Source organism: Marmota monax, unplaced genomic scaffold (genome assembly GCF_021218885.2).
Source record: "Marmota monax isolate L192 unplaced genomic scaffold, Marmota_monax_Labrador192_F-V1.1 WCK01_AAM20220418_F8-fsc00008, whole genome shotgun sequence".
Taxonomy (NCBI): Eukaryota; Metazoa; Chordata; class Mammalia; order Rodentia; family Sciuridae; genus Marmota; species Marmota monax.
This window is the reverse complement of record NW_026694432.1, coordinates 4,521,964-4,542,359: the sequence shown is the minus strand read 5'-3', so window position 1 is coordinate 4,542,359 and position 20,396 is coordinate 4,521,964. Positions and strand designations below refer to the sequence as shown.

The 20,396-nt window shown below is 34.5% G+C and overlaps 1 protein-coding gene across 1 annotated transcript in view; it reads right to left on the bottom strand.

Annotated features, from left to right (window-relative positions):
* Pik3r3 (phosphoinositide-3-kinase regulatory subunit 3) overlaps positions 1-20,396 on the bottom strand; it is a 78,453-nt gene that overhangs the window by 19,679 nt on the left and 38,378 nt on the right. Inside the window, exons 2-5 of the mRNA XM_046469345.2 lie at positions 16,465-16,573; positions 13,884-13,982; positions 1,534-1,714; positions 939-1,064 (exon numbers count right to left, since the gene is read on the bottom strand). Coding sequence (XP_046325301.1) covers positions 939-1,064; positions 1,534-1,714; positions 13,884-13,982; positions 16,465-16,573 — 515 coding nt within the window. The remainder of the gene's footprint in view (positions 1-938; positions 1,065-1,533; positions 1,715-13,883; positions 13,983-16,464; positions 16,574-20,396) is intronic.

The window sequence follows — 20,396 nt, the reverse complement described above, 5'->3', positions numbered from 1 at the left end:
ACCCATAAAGCTCTGACCCTGAATCTTCAAAGAAAACACTCAAACTTTTGACTCTACTAACACTAGTATATGTACTGGTAGGTAGGGAAGCAAAAGGAAAAGTATTAGAAATCACAATCAAAACTGCAGCTCCCCCATACACAATGTCTCTACATCTACCACCAAAACTATAAAGCTACCTGTATCTGTGCCCTTTCTCTATCTTCTCCCTTTATCTACAGGTGCTACATGTCTCACCTCCTCTTTCTCAGGTACTTCATTTTATCACATTAGCCAGCCCCTTTTACATTATCAACTTTCCCTGTCTAATGGTTCGTTCTCATTACCATACAAACAAATTTGGGGGGGAAAAAAAAACTCTCTTAATCCTAAATTCTCTTAGAGTCACAGTTAAGTTCTTGAAAGAGTTATTTAGTGAGTGTTTGTATGGGGGTCTCTCTTTGCCCATATACATCAATTCACTTACAACCATTTAATTTTTTTTAATCACTTACAACCATTTAATACTAAGTAGATAGCCAGACACAGTGGCATTTTCTTGTAATCCAAGCTACTAGAGAGGTTCAGGCAAGAAGATCACAAGTTTAAGACCAGCCTCAGTAATTTGTTGAGACTCTGTCTCAAAATAAAAAATAAAAAGGGCTGGGAATGTAGTTCAGTGGGCTCAGTGGTAGAATACCCCTGAATAGATCCCAAGCTCCAAAAAAGAAAAAGAAAGAAGAAAAAAAAAAGGCATTATTAATACTAACTGATACAAAATTATACCCTTAACCAATAAAAAAGCAACTGAAGATCTTCAAGTGAATTATAGAAAATATAATGTAACTCTAATACTGTATACTAAAAAAGCAACTGAAGATCTTCAAGTGAATTATAGAAAATATAATATAACTCTAATACTGTATACCCATTAGCTCAAACAACAAAAATATACTAACCTGGGATGTTCTGGTATATTCTTCATATAGCCTATCATACTCTTTACTCTTTTCCTGATACTGAGAGTGGTACTCTTGCAGTTTTTTACCTACTGCATCAATGTTATCTTCTTTTACCAACTGATCCTACACAGGGAAACAAAAGAAAAAATGTTAACAATTCTGACATAAGTTTTTCCATGTCTATAGGTTTTTAAATTGTATTTTAGCTTTAGAAGTTCAAGCCACTGTTCAAGCCACATTAAGATCAAGCATACAAAAGCACTAAATCCTTCTGTTAACACTAAGATCAGCCTTTAAATCACATAAACATCATTAGGACTTTAAAATTTAAGAAGTAACTAATTAGAACAAAATAAAATTTTTTTTAAAAAAGAAGTGAAGTATAAGTGGGAAGCATATAAAGTTAATAACCACATGTAATGGGTTATCATGAAAGGGTAGCCGCAAAATGTTTCAAATATATCTAAGAAATATCTAAAATATTAAGTAGGAAATTTTAAATGACTAGATTTCTTTTTTGACTGATAAATAGAATCAAATGAGGTTAAATAATGACTTTCTCAATAATTATCAAGAACTTCTGTAATCATACCTGTTGGTATTTGGAAACTGGGTACATAAGCTTCACATCGAGTTTGGGATTGTACTGAGCAAGAGATTCATGATGATAGTGGTTAATGAGCTCCACCACAGAATTAAATGTCAGAGGATCAGAAAAGCCATATTTACCATCCCGATGATAGATCTTTATTAACTTATTATTGCCTCCCTTCCTGTGAACAACAAGACAACAACTGTTGATTTTTCCCCAAAATTCTACTGAAATATTACTTTCATAGGGAGATAGAAAGTTTGGTTCACATAATAAACAAGTTTTACTATGTTCATAAGGCTAGAGACAGTGAAAAGGCATACACATAATTATGAATGTGAAAGTATACATAATATTATTTTCACATATATTTATTTTGCCCATAAATACCTTGGTTATTAAAGATCAACATTCTATATATTCAGAATCAACAAAGTTAGCCCCCAAAAAAATCACTTAAGAAAAATAAGTAAATTGTATCTTTTGTTCTTTTTCTGAATGAAGCTTCTAATTCAAATTCTACCAAGGATTACAGATGTAGCTCTGTGGTGGAGTGCTTGCCTAGTACACCAAAGGCCCTAGGTTGATCCATGGCACCACACATTAAAAAATAAATAAATAAATAAAAAGTAATCAAGTTCTACCAATATTTTTTAGGACAGAGACAAACTCTTTAGGACCTAAAGATAGGCGGTTCTGTTTTTTGGCAGCCATGTCTAAACGAAGGTGATAATAATCATTGTCACACAATCACCAACATACTCAAGTGTTCTGTTAATGCACAAACATAATTAACTTCCTTGAATGATTTATGGCTGGGTAACTGATCTAGCACCTTATACTATCTTTTATACTTGTTTATAATACTTGGAAATGAATGTCTAAATGTTATCATAATATGTAAATGATTCAAGTTACTCAAGTGCTTCACAAAGCATAGCTTTTGAAGAGTCATGTATATCACAGATGTAATTTGATGCTTGAATTGCTCAGACCATCTTTATTTACTGAGTCCTAGCCAAATGATACCTTGAAAGATAATTTATAACCAAAATTTAAAAAGCAATGTTTTACAAGTATCATATGGCACAATCTAAAACCACAGCAGGTTAATACATTACAGCATAGCAAAATACTGTACCATTCCCATTCAACTTAGAACAGCATACAAGCCTAATGGAAAAAATAACGCCTCCATATGTGTTTAAGTCATGCTATTCATTATAAATGATAAATGAGACACTGGAATTTGTGAAAGGTCGAATACGATATGTTTGAACCTATGGACTAGTTTAAATTATTGCTTAGAAAATATTATTTAGAGGGAACACATAATCATATATAGTTACTATAGGTGTGTACACTTATATTTACTCAATAAATTCAAGCTGGTCTCTCCATTAAAATTAAAAGGCATTCAATCATTCAAACAAATGAATTTAACATCTACTATTACCAAGAATTATACAAACCACTGTAGATACAATGATAAACAAACAGTATGCTGTTCTAGTTCATGATCTCATGGACTTTGAGGAACATACATCCATCTTTCATTTTATCAAAGATTAAACAGTCCTCAAAATATGGGAATGAGAAAAAGAAACAAGATGATTTCAACATTTTTATATTAAAAATTCAAATAATGAAAATGACATTTATTTATTGGCATAAAGCTACAAAAAAGAACTTTTTTTTGAGATGCCTATTGAACATTCAAAAGCAGATGATATAGTAACCTTCTTAAAAGAGTCTGAAGTTCAGAAGTAAGGTCTGGACTAGATAATTCAGGAGTTGTCAGCCTGTAGGTGTTATTTGAAATTGATAATAGCTGGACATATGAAGAGGTACAAGGTCGAAACCCCGAGAGACACCAGTGTTTAGTGATCAGGGATATGAGAAAGAACAAGCAAGAGACCAAGAGACTAATAAAGTAAAAGTGTGACATCCTAAAAATCAATTTTTTTCTTATCTTTTTTTTTACGTTTATGTAAAAATCTAGTTGCTATGCTTTTTTGTTCTATTTAGTTATACATGACAGTAGAATGCTTTTTTATTTTTTATTTTTTTAGTTGTTGATGGACCTTTATTTTTATTTATTTATATGTGGTGCTGAGAATCAAACCCAGTACTTCACATATGCTAGGCAAGCTCTCTACCACTGAGCCACAACTCCAGCCCAGTAGAATGCATTTTGACACTTCATATATAAATGGAGTGTAACTTCTCATACTTCTGCTTGTACATGATGTAGAGTTACACCAGTCATGTAATCATATATGCACATAGGGTAATAATGTCTGATTCATTCTTCTATCACCTGCTGAGGGCCATTGCTAAGTAAGACTTCGGCATTTGGTGGTCCGTGCGGGGAACATCTAAAGCTTGGAGGTAAGTGAAATTGCTCACCCCTGAGGAAGAGCGAAAGAATGGGTGACCAATTCAAAAAACAATGTGTTATTGTTTTGATTTATTTTGTTTTTATTTCAAGTTGCCTGTCCCTAGAATTTTCTCAGGAAAACTGGGGAAAATGGTTGACTCAAGGTTTGAAGTTGTTCACCTCCGAGGAAGAGAAATTGTTAGAGGAAGGAGGCACCCCAGTAAGACCAAGAACAGTTAGGACATATGTTGATACAATACAAAAATGTAGCCCATGGCTTTTTAAAGACGAGTTACTAAGTATATCAATGGGACCGTCATGGTATCCTGTAGAAAGATTTTTCTTCAACAAGAAAGAGATGGCTAGTTCTATTTACTACATTTGTCTAAGATCTTGATTTTTACAGACATCTGATTAATTTACAAAGCTAAAGTGTTAAAATATCAACCACTAAATATGAAATCAAGTACTCTTTACTTATTAAGTTCCATAAGGTAATATATTTATACATTATGTGTGTTTTCATAAATTTGTAAATGGAAAAATGTTTAATATTGCTTTGTGTCTGTGTCTTTGCTAAAACAAGGTTACTAAGTGTTAAGATTCTATCATGTGTAATTTATATACAAAGAGTAGAAAAATTTTCAGTTGGGTTTCAATTATAGTATTATAGTATCATAAAAAACATGAAAGTCTTTCATCTTATTAAAGTGGAGTAATTTGTCTAAATCAGAAATTTTATAAGAGTTGTTTCAAAATGTGAATTTATAAAAAGGGTTAATGGTTAAAAAAGAGAGAAAAAGATTCAAGATGTGGAAATATATTTTAATATAAAAAGTTAAAGGAAAAAGAAATGTTTCTAGATGAGATAATCTCTGTGTGGTAAAGTAAAAAGTTGTAAAATGCCATTTAAAAAGATTTTGAGGAAACCAGACTTACTTTAAAAGCTTGAGAAAGGAAGAAAGAAGAAAAAGGTATTTGTACATGGCAGATTGAGACAAAGCTTCTCAATGGAGTTAAAAAAAAAAAAAAGCCTTTGGTTGAAGGGCAGACATGTAAACTAACATTAAAGAGATTTAAACAGAATCTAAGCCTCGTTTAAAAGAGTGAAGTTGTAGGTGGTGAAAAAGTACATTTAAAAGTACAGTATAGATGATAATTAAAAGGCTTTAAAAGGTTAAATTGAAGGTGGTCGAGATACCTTCATGGCAGAAAAAAGAAAAAAGATATTTGTAAAATGTCTAAGTTGCAAAAGGCTTTAAAAGGTTAAATTGAAGGTGGTTAAGATGCCTTCATGACGGAGAAAAGATTGCGTCATTCGAAGCCTAGTTATTCTTAAAAGCATTACTTAAAAAAAAAAAACATGAAAATGGGAAGATAATAGGATAAAAGATATTTAGATAAAGAAGATTAAAAATTTGAAGTGAAAAACTTTAAAAGACAGAAGTATAGAAAGTTAAAAAGAAAAAAGATAAAGAGGATGTAGAAAGATAGAAAAGATGTAGGAAGACAATAATTTTAAACCCACAAAATAGGAAACAAGAAAACTAAGAGGAAAAAAAAGCAACTAAGGGTGAATGTACAAACCTTAGGGGAAAAAAAAAACTAGAAGATAGAAATAAGATAAAAAAATGGTTGAAAATATCAAGTAAGGTATTACAGATAGAAAATGCAAAAAGCTAAGACAACTATTAGATACAGACATATACTTATTAAAGCAAAAAGAGGGAATTGGAAAGGGGTATATATCCCCCAAAGATAAACTTAAAATAACGCTTTTTACTCTAAACTTTTTAAATTTGGATTTATCAGGACTTAGTGCTGCAGAAAGGCATATGTATCCAAAAAATGTACATAAGCCTAAGGTACTTTGGAAAGATATTCTAATAGGACAATGGAAAGGTCCTGACCCAGTGATTGTCTGGAGTCGGAGTTTTGTTTGTGTGTTTCCACAGGGAGAACAGCAGCCGATTTGGATTCCAGAGAGACTAACCAAAGCAATTTCTACAGACCAAAAAGAATATGATTTGACTCAAATCCATAGCAGCTGATATCCAGAGCTCCAGCTTGGCCATTCTTACATCTGCGACAGTGATTAACCAGGATGCTTTTTTCAATATCTATTTTATTATTGCATTTTTCCCACATCATAAAGTTCTATTTTATTTTTTGAGCTCATACAAACCTAGGTTAATGTTTTTCTGATCAGTTTTATTTTTTGACTGTGGAGTTTTTAAACATTGCAATGGAGATTTCACCTAGGTAAAGCTACAAGGCCTTTACTATTGTCTTACGTGTTGTACGTTTGTGTGCACATTTGTGTTTTGTGTTGTATGTCTGTGTGTGCGTATGTCCATAGATCTTATATGAGGAGCGCTCATGAAAAAATGGATCCGAATTATTTTTTTTTTTATTCACGTGATTTAAATGGTTTAATTTAAATTAGGTAAACAGGTGTTAAGGATTGTTTTTAAAGGTGGTTAACAGATCTGTTTGTTTACTAATTTAAATTAGGTAAACAACTGTTAAGGATTGTTTTTAAAGGTGGTTAACAGATCTGTTTGTTTACTTTCACCTTTCCTTTTCATCATATTTAATAATTCTGTTCAGGATAATGTCTCTTTAGCATCATTGCCAGAATTCCTATCTCCATCCCAGTGCCGGTGAAGACAAAGATAAAACCAGACTACAGCTTCTATGATAGCTATCACAGTAAACTGTATAAACTGATGCATCAATGAATATAACTCAACAAGTAATGCTCAATCAAGGACTCGATTTACTTTGGGAGGAAATGGACATATTGATAGACCCCTCTGCTTTGAACTGCTTGCAGAACTTGCCTGGACTATGTATCACTTGTATACATTGTGAACTATCGTTTGGTGCAGCGAATTGTGGTAGTGCTGGCATAACTTTGCTGATGGTGTCACCAGTGATGCAATTTTTCCAAAGGAGCCGTCAATTGGCTTGGTGTCGTGGCATTTCTGTATCCTCCTCCCTTCTGCTAGTGATGGTCTAAAATTTGGGGGCCAACAGAGGTGAGGCAAGAACCTCACCCCCCGACTGGTGCATAGGCCTATCCACAAGTATGGCTGTATGCTGGACCGGTAGTCAGTGACGGGTATGATCCAATTGCAGTGGTATCAACCTAAGACAGGAGGCTGACGCCTAGAGGTCAGTTTTTCCCATGACGGGTAAGAACCACATGTTGAATTGGACAACCTACCAGGCACCGTCCTTAAGCCACATTGCTTGTTGTTTAATCAGAAGTGGGGAGATGCTGAGGGCCATTGCTAAGTAAGAATGACGCATGGCATGACCCAGGTCATTTGCAGTGTCATTGCATGTAAGGTGACCTTGCTCAAGGACCAGGGCGGATCCGGGTTTAGGGCGGATCGGGGTTTAGGACAATCGGGTTTAGGGCGGTTCCAGGTTTAAGGTGTACCCTGCTGGGAATAGGGCGTATCCTGCTGCCTCAGGCGCGCCTGCTCCTTGAGTTCCCGTTGAGTTCTTGCGGGATTCAGAGAGTATTTGGGATTTTGCCCAGAACGTGAATTCCTGCAGAACGTGTTTGTAGAGTGCCGGTGCGTGTTCGGGAATAAAGAATTGCTGTTTGAATCTACAAGGCTGTGAGTGGCTCATGATTTTGTGCCCAGCCAGACTGCGGCAATCACCCCTACCCCCATATCTCCTCCCCTCTTTTCACACCTCTCTATCTAATCCAAAGTACCTCTATTCTTCTCTAACTCACCCCAGTGTGAATTAGCATCGGCATATCAGAGAGAACTTTCAGCCTTTGGTTCTTTGGGATTGGCTTATTTCACTTAGCATGACAGTCTCTGTTTCCATCCATTTACTAGCAAATGCCTTGATTTAATTCTCCTTTAAGGACAGTAATATTCCATTGTGTATATACACCACTTCTTTAATTTGTTAAAGGCCATCTAGGATGGTTCCATAATTTAGCTATTGTGAACTGAGCTTCTATAAACATTGATGTGGCTGTGTCACTGTAGTATGATGATTTAAGTCCTTTGGGTATAAACCGAGGAGTAGGGTAACTAGGTCAAAAGGTGGTTCCATTCCAAGTTTTCTGAGGAATCTCCTTATTGCTTTCCATAGTAGTTGCACCAATTTGCAGCCCCACTAGCAGTGTATGAGTGTACCTTTTTCCCTATGTCCTTGCCAACATAAAAATAAATTTTTGAAAAAACACTTCCACAAAGAGGAAATTATAAACAGGTCCAATGATCACTGAGTGTGGCAAAGTACAGATAACTAAGTGACCCTGACCAAATGGTTTTAGTAGAAAGATGAGGATGGAAGCCTGACTGAAATGAATTCAAGAAAATGAAAGAAAAGGAAGAATAAATGCCTACAGACAACTATCTCAAGGAATACTAGCTTAATGTAAAGCACTTGTCTGCAAACAAGAGAGAAATGTGGAAGGAGATATATGGTCAAGGGAACTTTATTATTATTCTTAAATAGGAGATAACATGTCATATTTATAGTCTAAAGGGAATGATTCAGTACAGAGACAAAAATTGTTGATCAAAAAAAGAAGACAAGATCATTCCTAGAGTGATATCCTCTAATAGATTAGAGGGATAGGACAGGATCCAGCTTACAAATAGAAATGTAGATCCTGAGCCAAGTACAGTGACATACACGCCAGTAATCCCAGCAATTCAGGAGACTGAGGCAAAAAGGTTACAAGTTCCAGGCCAGCCTTAAAACTTAGCAAGGCCCTGTCTCAAAATAAAAGCACCCCTCAGTTCAATCCCTAGTATTGCCAAAAAAAAAAAAAGAAGAAGAAGAAGAAGAAAGAAAGAAAGAAAGAAATGTAAACCTGGAACAATCATCCACCAGAATAAAACAAAAGCAGATTATTCACACTAATATGCAAATAGGTTGATATCTAATGGCAACAGGAGTATGAAGGAGTTCTCTTCTGACTGAATCTAAATTCTCAGTGAAAGAGGAAGTTAACTTCTTAAATAAAAGAGGGGAAAGAGTTATTGATTTAAGAGGAAAAAAAGAATGTGTGAAATTGTCACCTAAGAAAGTGGAAGGATGAATGAATTATGGAAATTCAGAAATTAAGCTGGGTGGTGGCCCACTTAAAGTTAGCAGTCAAGAATTCAATGTAAGACCAGTCAGTATGGCTTTTTTTTTTTTTTCCCTAAAATTGAGCTGTCCAGGTATAGGCAGGGAATACATGCAAAGTTGAATTTAAGAAGTATTAGAATTTGTCTAGGTAACTATAATGCAGGGAGAGAGGAGGATGTTTTTGAGAGTTCACTCACAAAATAATTTTTTGTTTTGAGACAGACTCTCACTGTTACCCAGGCTGGCCTCAAGCTCCTGGGCTCAAGAGATCCATACTTTAGTCTCCTGAGTCACTCGGACTACAGGCATGCACCACTATGCTGAGCTCATTTTTTTTAATGTATCTGTTTTATCTTCTTCTCAGCCCTCTTTCCTCACTAAGAATATACACACAAGAAGTTAGAGGCCATGTCTGTCTTTCTCATCATTTTCTTTGTTTAGAACCTGGAATACTATGGGTACTCAATAACTATTAAATTATTAAAGAATAAATCCTACTCTAAATCACCACTATTTCTTAATTTATAAAAGCCTCCTTTACAGTATCCTACCTCTTTTATTCTTTTTACTAAAATTGAGTCTGATCACAACTTCCCTGCCAAAAAAATGCAACAGTTCCTGCTGCCTACCTATAATATTAAATACAAATTCCAAATTTTAGAATTCAATGACCCCTTTCCAATCTTCTATCCCCTATCACTTCCTCCTCTTTACACACTTTACCCTCTAATCAAATGGGACTCTATTTCACAAAGCATATTTATAATTTCTTATCTCTATCTTATCTTTTATTCTACTGTAATCTATTCCTGCAACTCCTCCCCTAGTTTCTCTATATCCAAAAATTTCCCTTCTTCAAGCTACAATGCAAATGCAATTTCTTCCATGGAGGCTAGCTTTTTATATTCTCTTAACAAAATAAACCCTTTTCTTCTTTCAATCCCCAAAGCATATTATTTGAACCTCTCCTATTATTGCAGTTCATTCAAAGCAGTTTTCTTAATCCCTTTGTCCTCAGTAGCCTAAGTGATCCTTCAGATCACTTTAATTCATTGTTGGATGCCCTGCAGACTAACAAGTACTGAACTATTAGCATTTATTAAATTCAGTTAACACTATTACTTTTCTTCTAGCAAGATCTATCAAAACTCCACTCAACTATTATTTTCTCTGAGAACCCTCTTTGTCTTTCTCTTATTTAATCTGTCCATTCAGATTATTTACTGACCACATACTATATGTCCAATTGTTATGCTAGATACATGAAAATCTTAAAACATTCTTGTCAATGTATATCAACTGATGAATAAACAAAATGTTTTATATATACAATAAAATATTATTCAGCCTTAAAAATAATGATATTCTGATATGAGTAAAGCTTGAAAATACTATGGTGAAGAAATAAGCCAGACACAAAAGGTTTTGTATTGTATGATTCTACTTGGGATATTTTAAATAGTCAAATTTGTAGAATAATGATTACCAGGGGTTAAAGGAAGAATCTGATATAATACTTAGCATACTGCATTAAGCTACAGTGTATTTTTTATCTTTTCCAACAACACACTTGTATTATAAACTTTTAAACATAAAACTTTGCCTTATGCAGATCCATATTCCCAATCCTTGCACAGTAATTAGTATATAGATAATCCTATCTATTTTACAGCTGGCCAATAATAAATAACTTAAAAAGAAAGATGCTAGCTCCCCATATCCAGAAGATCACATGGCTCTTTTTGAGAAATACTATTCAAGGAGTTTCTTTTATTTTGAATTGATTTTTTAAAAAATTAAATGACAGTGGAATGCATTACAATTCTTATTACACATATATAGCACAATTTTTCATATCTCTGGTTGTATATAAAGTATGTTGACACCAATTCATGTCTTCATACATGTACTTTGGATAATGATGTCCATCATATTCCACCATCCTTGCTAATTCTCTATCCTTCACTTTCCCTCCCATCCCTCTGCCCTATCTAGAGTTGGTCTATTCCTTGGAATTTCTACATCCAGAGAAAGCCAGTTGAATTAGGAAATATTAAAGATCTCTTCCAGTTGTAGGACTCCAGCATAAAATTTTCAAGGTAGCTCAAGACTAGAAAGCAGTGAGGAAGATACTTTGCTTTTCCTAAGAAGTACTACAACTTCAGGTAAGTCATACAAACTCTGCAGGCTTTTTCTCATTTGTAAGATATAAAATTGTTGGGCTGGGGTTGTGGCTCACTGGTGGAATGCTTGCCTAGTATATGTGAGGCACTGGGTTCAATCATATAAATAAATAAATAAATAAGTTATTAAGCAAATTTTAAAAAATAAAACAAAATAAAGTTGTTGCTTTGGGCCAGGGTTGTGGCTCAGTGATAGAGCGCTTGTCTAGCATGTGTGAGGCACTGGGTTCCATGCCCGGCACTACATTAAAAAAAAAAAAGACAAAATAAAGGTATTGTGTCCATCTACAACTAAAAAAGTATTTTTTTAAATGTTGCTTTTAATTATGTATAATTAGGAATCTAGATGTAAAATAGCATCTTCATGTGGTATTTAAATCATTTTTCAAAGCTTTTTTTAGCCAGGTGCAGCGATGTACACCTGTAATTCCAGCAGCTCAGGAGGCTGAGGCAGGAAAGGAGGATCCTGGAAAGCCAGCCTCAGCAATTTAGTGAGGCACTAAGCTACTCAGTAAGAACCTGTCTCTCTAAATAAAATATTTAAAAAGGTAGGAACGTTGCTCAGTAGTTAAGCACCCCTGGGTTCAATCCTGGTACCAAAAAAAATATATATATATATTTTTTTTTTCCAAAAATCAACTTTTTTCCAAAGCCAGGCACAATGGTATATGTCTGTAATCCCAGCTATTGAAAGATTAAGGCAAGAGAAGCACTTCAGCCCAGGAGTTTGAGGCCACTCTGAGCAACAATAACAAAAAAGGACTTGAGGTATGACTCAGTGGTAGAGTGCTTGCCTACCATGCATGAATCCTTGGGTTCAACCTCAAGCATTGCTAACAAAATAAATAATACATACTACAAAAACAAATTATGAATCTTTATTATAATTATTAAAGTTAAATATGGATATAGAGCTAATGCAGTTTTCTTCACCATTTTAAATATATATTCCATCTCGGGCTGGGGTTGTGGCTCAGCGATAGAGCACTCACCTAGCACAGGCGAGGCCCTGGGTTCATTCCCTAACACCACATAAAAATAAATAAATAAAGATATTGTGTCATATTAAATATATATATATATAATATATATATATTATATATATAATATATATATTATATATATAATATATATAATATATATATATATATATCCATCTCTTTAAGTATAAAAAAGCCATACATTTACCATTTAAGAGATTCTAATGTTCCCACATAAAAGACATGGCACAGGCTGAGAACTGCTTTATCTTTTACATGTCTTTGTCAGCCAAAATTATGCTGAGTTGTACTTTCTAAAGACTGCATTTTTGTTAGGACTGCGATTTGTGGCAACCTCTCTGGAAAACAGTATGGAGATTCCTCAGAAAACTTGGAATGGAACTTCTATTTGACCAGCTATCCCACTCCTCTGTTTTTACCCAAAGGACTTAAAATCAACACATTAGATTGACACAGCAACATCAATGTTTATTGCAGCTCAATTCACAATAGCTAAACTATGGAACCAACCTAGATGCCCTTTAGTAGAAGAGAGGATAAAGAAAATATGCTACATATACACAATATGCTCAGCCTTAAAGAAGAATGAAATGGCATTTGCTGTAAATAGATGGAACTGGTGACTATCATGCTCAGTGAAATAAATCAATCCCCCTTCCCCCCAAAAAAGGTCAAATATTCTCTCTGATACGCAGATGCTGACTCACAATTGGGGTGTGGGGAGTGGAGGTTCACCAGATTGGGACATGGAGTAATGGAGGGAAGGTATGGGGGATGGGAATGGAAATGATAGTAGAACTTGGGCATACCTTTCCTATGTTCATATGAATACAAGACCAATACATTCATGTACAACCACAAGCATGGGAAGTTATACTCCATGTATGTATAATGTCAAAATACATTCTACTGTCATGTATAACTAAAAAGAATAAATAAAACAAAAGTCAATGGCCACAAAAAAAAAAAAAAAAAAAAAAAAGACTGCATTAAGGGATTGGGGTTGTGGCTCAGTGGTAGAGCACTTGCCTAGAATGTGATGAGGCCTGAATTTGATTCTCAGCACCTCATATAGATAAATAAATAAAAATAAAGGTCCATCAACAACTAAAAATATATATATGTATAAAAAATATTGCATTAAGGAAAACAATAGAGTTATTAAAGGGATAAATTCATCAATAACCTTAGGCTATTCCCATGATTTCTACACTTCATTAATAAGGTCAACTGTATTCTTCTTATTCCCTTACTTAGGGATTTAGCCTTTTCACTTTTTGTTATATAAAAAAAATTGCCATTTTTATATAAATGTTCAAATATGGGGCTGGGGATGTGGCTCAAGCGGTAGCGCGCTGCGCTCGCCTGGCATGCATGCAGCCCGGGTTTGATCCTCAGCACCACATACAAACAAAGATGTTGTGTCCGCTGAAAACTAAAAAATAAATATTAAAAAAATAAAAATAAAAATAAATGTTCAAATATTAATGTACAGAAATAAAATTTTTTAAAAAGAAAAAAAACAACCAACTGAAATTTATGTATCTGAATTAAATAAAAATATGAAAAAATATGCATATAAATAACTCAAATAAAATACAGAACTCTCTATAAACCCTGAACTAAAATAATGCTAGGAGAACACTAGCCAAAAGACTGAAAAGTACTTACCTCAAAGTCAAAGTATAATCTCCCTGCATTTTTGTTGAGGCATCTCGGACCAAGAAGGTACCATCTGGCATATCCCGTAATTTGTCATTTACCTCCTCCCTGAAGAATAGAATTACAGGAATTATAGAAAAAAGTGAAAACACTTAAGCATTAGTTGTGTTCACATGATATTACTTAGACTAGTTGGAGATGATATATTTAAGGTTATAGAATCATGGAGACCTCCAGAAGACATTTAGTTCCTTGCCCTAGTGTACTCCTTCTGTTTTGATTTTTAGTGATGTGAAATCTAACTCTTCCAGATTTCAGCTACCTAAGGGGATAGTACTTTCAGTAAGCATTTAGGGCTTTCTTAGGCAGGTCAGGGAAAACCAGCAGCTGTTTAGAAAGGTTATATTTAAGCCACAGTGGCAGCTATTTCTAAACTGAGGGGAAAATTCACTTAAGTTCACAATCTTTCAATATGATATTCTCTAATTTAAATTTATACTGACAATAAATTCTTTTTGCAGATTGGTTTAGTACTTTAAGGAATAACATTATAACAGTCAAAGAAATGGTAGGACATAAAAGACCACTAAATTATACCATATGATCTTAAAATATTAATTTAAATGGCATTAAATACAATAGATCTCTTTATTGTCTACTACAAAACTTAAAATGTTTGATCAATTTTAATATGAAATATATACTAAGACCTATTCAAAAAAATTAAACACAGAATTACCAAATGACTCAGCAATTCCACTTCTGAGTTTATATGCAAAATAATTTAAAGGATTAAGATATTTGTACACCAATGTTCATAGACGCATTATTCACTATAGCCAAAAGATAAAAATAATCCAAACGTACATCAAGTACACATATCTAGATAAATAAAAATGTGTATATATCACATTAGGATATTATTTATTTTAACAAATATGATTCCACTTATATGCGGTACCTAGAGTAGTCAAATTCATAGAAACAGAAAGCTGAATGGTGCTAAAGGCTGAAAAAGAAGAGAAAAGTGAGTAAATATTTAATAGATACAGAGTTTCAGTTGGGGAAGATTAAAAGTTATAATAATATATGATAGTGATGTTGCCTAACAATGTGATTGCACTTAATGCCAGGGAACTGTATGCTTAAAATGGTTAAAATGGTAAAGGTTAAAAAAAAGAAAAAGGAGCACCACTTTGGTAGTGGGAAAGAATAGAGAAGAGAGAAGAAAGGACAAGGAAGACAGCTTCAACATGGAGTTTGATTTGCCAAAAATGGATAAGAAGGGCTGGGGTTATGGCTCAGTGGTAGAGCGCTTGCCTCAAATGTGTGAGGCACTGGGTTTAATTCTCAGCACCACAAATAAATAAAAAATAAAGGTTCATAAACAACTAAGATGAATAAATAAATAAAATTTTTAAAAAGATGGATAGGAATTTTTAAAGAATAAGATATATTAGATAGGAAAGACAGTAGAATGAATTGGACATTACTTTCCTATGTTCATATATGAGTACACGACCAGATCTCCACATCACGTACAACCTCAAGAATGGGAAGTTACACTCCATGTATGTATAATATGTCAAAATACATTCTACTTTCATGTATAATGAAAAAGAACAAAAAAATTTAAATATATATATTAGAGACCCATTAAAGTTTAATAAGGGAAAAAACAACAAATAAAAGAAAAAATAATGTTTAAATTAAGAAATATACACACACACACACACATACACATATTTTCCCTCAATTGGTTCATAATTATACAAAACCATATTTTACTCAAAAAACAAATCTGTCGGGGCTGGAGTTGTGGCTCACTTGCCTGGCATGTGTGAGGTGCTGGGTTCGATCCTCAGCATCACATATAAATAAATAAATAAAATAAAAGATCCATTTACAACTAAAAAACATTAAAAAAAAATCTGTCCTAGAGTCCAATTTCTCAAGTGAAGTATGTGAATAGTCTGTATCAAAATCACCTAGGGAGGTTGGTAAATGCAGACTCCTGGGATCTATGCAACTGATTTTTGTGCATGCAACAATTTTGGAACCATTATCTTATAGAGAAAGTAAAGTATCTAAAAATATTTTTAATTTTAAATCAAAGGTAACTATACTAAATGTGTAAATTTCATTCATTCAGAAATCTATCCTCTTTATAGTATTATAAAAAATTAAGCCACACTCTTAAAGATTTTCATGTCACTTTCATGGGCAGAAATAAAGACTTTTTTTTAAATGTTCTCACAATATTTAAAGTGCTAATCTGTTTAAGTGACAACAGGTAGAGTATTAAAATGTTTTAGCTACCAATTCTCAAAAATGAGTTTTTAAAAACTGCATTCAACCAGGGATAATGGCAAATGCCTGTAATCCCAGCAACTCAGGTGGCTGAGGCAGGAAGACTATAAGTTCAAGGCAGTCTCACCAATTTAGAGAGACTCTGTCTAAAAAAAAAAAAAAAAAGAGAGGACTGGGGATGTACCTCAGGATAGAGCGCCCCTGGTTCAATCCCCAGTACCCAACTCCCGCCAAAAAAAAAAAAAAAACCTGCATTCAACTATAGTAAAATTCTAATTACCTGGAAATATCTCCCCAGTACCATTCTGCATCCTGAAGAGAAATGGAACTGTCCTTCATTCCATTTGTAACTGCTGAAGTCATTGGCTTAGGTGGCTTTGGTGGAAGAGCTGGAAGAGAAATGAATATAGTTTTGCATATGTAAATTATTTTTTGTTTTCTAATTTCCTCAGAGCCAGCTTTTTTCTGGGTATAGACCCCAGGTGCACTTTTTTTGGGGGGGCGGGGGGCACCAGGCATTGAACTGAAGGGCACTTGACCACTAAGCCACATCCCCAGCACTATTTTGTATTTTATTTAGAGACAGGATCTCACTGAGTTGCTTAGCTTTGAACTTGTGATCCTCCTGTTTCAGCCTCCTGAGCTGTTGGGATTTCAGGTGTGTACCACTGCACCAGGCCCCAGGTACACTTTTACCTCTGAACTATATCCCCACCCCTTTTTCATTTTATTTCATTTTATTTTGAGACAGGATCTCACTAAATTGCCCAGGCGGACCTCAAATTCAGGATCCTCCTACCTCAACCTTCCAAATTGCTGGGATTACAAACCTGTGCCAGCAGGCCCAGCTCAAGAGCAGTTTCTTAACCAAGAAATATTACAATTGAAATAGTTAGCCTGGTGCAGCAGTGCACACCTGTAATCCCAGGGACTCGGAGGCTGAGGCAGGAGGATAACTAGTTTGAGGCCTGTCTCAGCATTTATTGAGACCCTGACTCAAAATAAAAAGGGCTGGGGAGGTAACCAGGTACTAGAGCACCCCTGGGTTCAATCCTCAATACCTGGGTAAGTGAAAATTTTTCAAACACTTTTCAATCAAATTAAGTGTTATTCTATATTTAATGTTACCCAAAGAAGGAGTCATTTTGGAACTCTACCAATAATTGCCTGAAACGTAAAAATCTCAACATATTTACATTTTTTCTTCCTTATACAATATTAACTTTTAATTCAGTAAAACTGCATTATTTTCCAAAAGACAAAGTAAAGCCCCTTCCCAAATGATTCGTTCAAAAGCTACTAAGTAGGGTGAGCATGGTAGCATACACCTATAATCCCAGCAACTCCGGAAGCTGAGACAGGAGTCTCACAAGTTTCAGGTCAGTCTCAGCAACTTAGACCCTTCAGCAACTAGTGTTTCAAAATAAAAATATAAAGGGCTGTGGATGTAGCTCAGTGGTAAAGAGCCATAGGGTTCAATTCCCAGTTACAACAACAAAGTACCATCAAGAAACTAAAATCACAAGCAGTGGGAGAAAATTTTTGAAAATACATTTGATAATATATCTGTAAATATTTTTTGAAAAACACCTGAAGAATTCTTGAAACTCAATAATAAAGAGCAAATGGCCCATTTTAAAAATGGGCAAAGAATTTAAATAGATAATTCTCTAACTAAAAAATGATATATAGATGGTCAACAAGCACGTGTAAAGAGGCTCAACGTAATCAGCCATCAGGGAAATGCAAAACCACAATGATACCACTTCACACCCACTAGGATGATTTTAATAAAAAAATACAGATAATAACAAGTATGAGTAAAGATGTGAAGAAATTGGAACTCTTTTATTTATTTATTTGTTTGTTTGTTTGTTTTGTACTGGGGATTGACTCGGGCACTTGACCACTGAGCCATATCCCCAGCTCTATTTTGTATTTTATTTTGAGACAGGGTCTCACCGAGTTGCTTAGTACCTCACTTTTGCTGAGGCTGGCTTTTGAACTTGCGATCCTCCTGCCTCAGCCTCCTGAGCCACTGGGATTATAGGCATGCACCACTGTGCCCAGCTGAAATTGGAACTCTTATTATACTGTTGTTAAGTATGTAAAAATGATGTAGTCTCTTGGAAAAACAGTCTGGCAGTTTCTCAAAAGGTTAAACAAAGAGTAACCATATGACCCACCAATTTTACTCCTATGTACATACCCCTAAAAATGAAACATACATGCACACAAATACTTGTACATGAATGTGCACAGCAGCACCATTTATAACATCAAAAATGAAAATAATTCAAATGTCTATCAACAGATGAATAAACATGATATATATAAAATATGTGTACATTAGAATATTATTTGTCAATAAAAACTGAAGTACTAATATATAATACAACATAAATAAACCTGAAAACATTATGCTAATGTTTTGAAGCCAGTCATGAAAGACCACATATTATATGATTCCATTGTCCAAAATAGACAAATCTATAAAGCTAGAAAGTAGATTAATGTTACCTAGACTAAGGAGCTAAGAGAGAATAAGAAATCACTGCTAATGTAAACAAAGTTTATTTCAGGGTAATGAAAATGTTCCAAAATTGGTTGTGGTGATGACTATACAACTCTATGAATATAATAAAAATCCTTACATTATCCTATGTGAGTGGAACATATTTTATGTGAATTATATATCAATAAAGTTGTTAGCTAGACACAGTGGAGCACACCTATAATCCTAGCTACTTAGAAGGCTGAGGTAGGAGGATTGAAAGTTTGAAGCCAGACTGAGGAACTTAGCAAGATCTTAAAAATTTTGGCAAGATTTTAAAATTAAAAAAAAAAAAAGGAAAGGAAAAAGAAAAAAGGGCTGGTAATACAGCTCAGTGGCAGAATACTTGCCTAGCATGCACAAGGTCCTACATTTGATCCCCAGTACGAAGCCCCCACCAAAAAAAATTAAGAATCAGATTTAGGTACTTTTTAAAACCAAGAATTTATGGCAGATCTCAGCCCTCCTCATACTCTTATCCTGGGACGTGTGCTTAAATATTATGTCTCCAGTCTATGCTGGGGCACATCTAGTTTTACAAATCAGAGGCTGTCTCTGAAGGATAGACTGAACTTTGTAGCACTCTGCTTTTGAAGGATGATTATTTTCCCACACCTCACATAAAACTCTAGGCCTCTGTTCTCCCTTAGCTCTATTTTTCCTAAATGGACTGCTGTCCCTTTCCCACACCTTAAAATTGATTTCCTTGTCTCTCTTATTATTCTATATACTCATCTACTCCCATAGCTTCAAACAATTTCTAACTTCTGGATCTTTTCAGACTAGCAATTGTCTAACAAAAGACACATCAGGCATTTATTCAATAAAATATATTTTGAGCACTTATCAAGTGTATCAAGCACTGTCATACGTTAAACCACTGCTTCTCACATTTTAATATGTGCATAAATCTTTCAGGGGCAGGGATCCTGTTAAAATGCAGAATATGATTTGCTAGGTTTAGGATGGGGCCTGGGAGTGCATTTCTAACAAGCTCCTAGTGATGCTATTGTTGATGGAATGTCTCTTTTAGAAAGTTTCTTTGGGGTAAAGAAAAAAAAAATCATTCAGGTGGAGTACAGTAGCTAAAATATAGTAAATACATGTAGTTCTTCACTCTTTCTGTAAATCACTCCTAAACGGCAATAAAATACATTTTTAAAGGTATAAAAACAATATTAAAGAAATTAGGAAATAACAGATAATAGCAACACAACTTTAGTACAGGAAATGCAATGAGATGAATTTGACTTGGTAGAATGCAAAAAAATGAAGCCCAAACCTAAATAGAGAAAATCCAAACAAAAGCAATCTGTTCATACCACTATACTCTGAAAAGACCAGGAAATGCAGGCACAATGTATCTCTGAAAAGAGGTTTAAGGATGGGGCTGAAAACAGAAGAACTGGCTGAGGGTACTGAAAGAGCAGTTAGGCCCTCAGTTTTTCTCCCCAACACTATCAAGAAACCAGGCAGCTACCCCCATTACCCTCTAGACAAAGGCTGCCTGTCAACTCACAAGTCCGAAAAAACAATGAGAAAAACTGGACTCAAGGAACAATAACTACAGCTAAGAATAGGGGTGACCTATTTATTAACAACAGCAGAAGCTAGGAAAAGTCCACCAAACAGCAAATGCCTGAGGCCTCTTTCCTTCC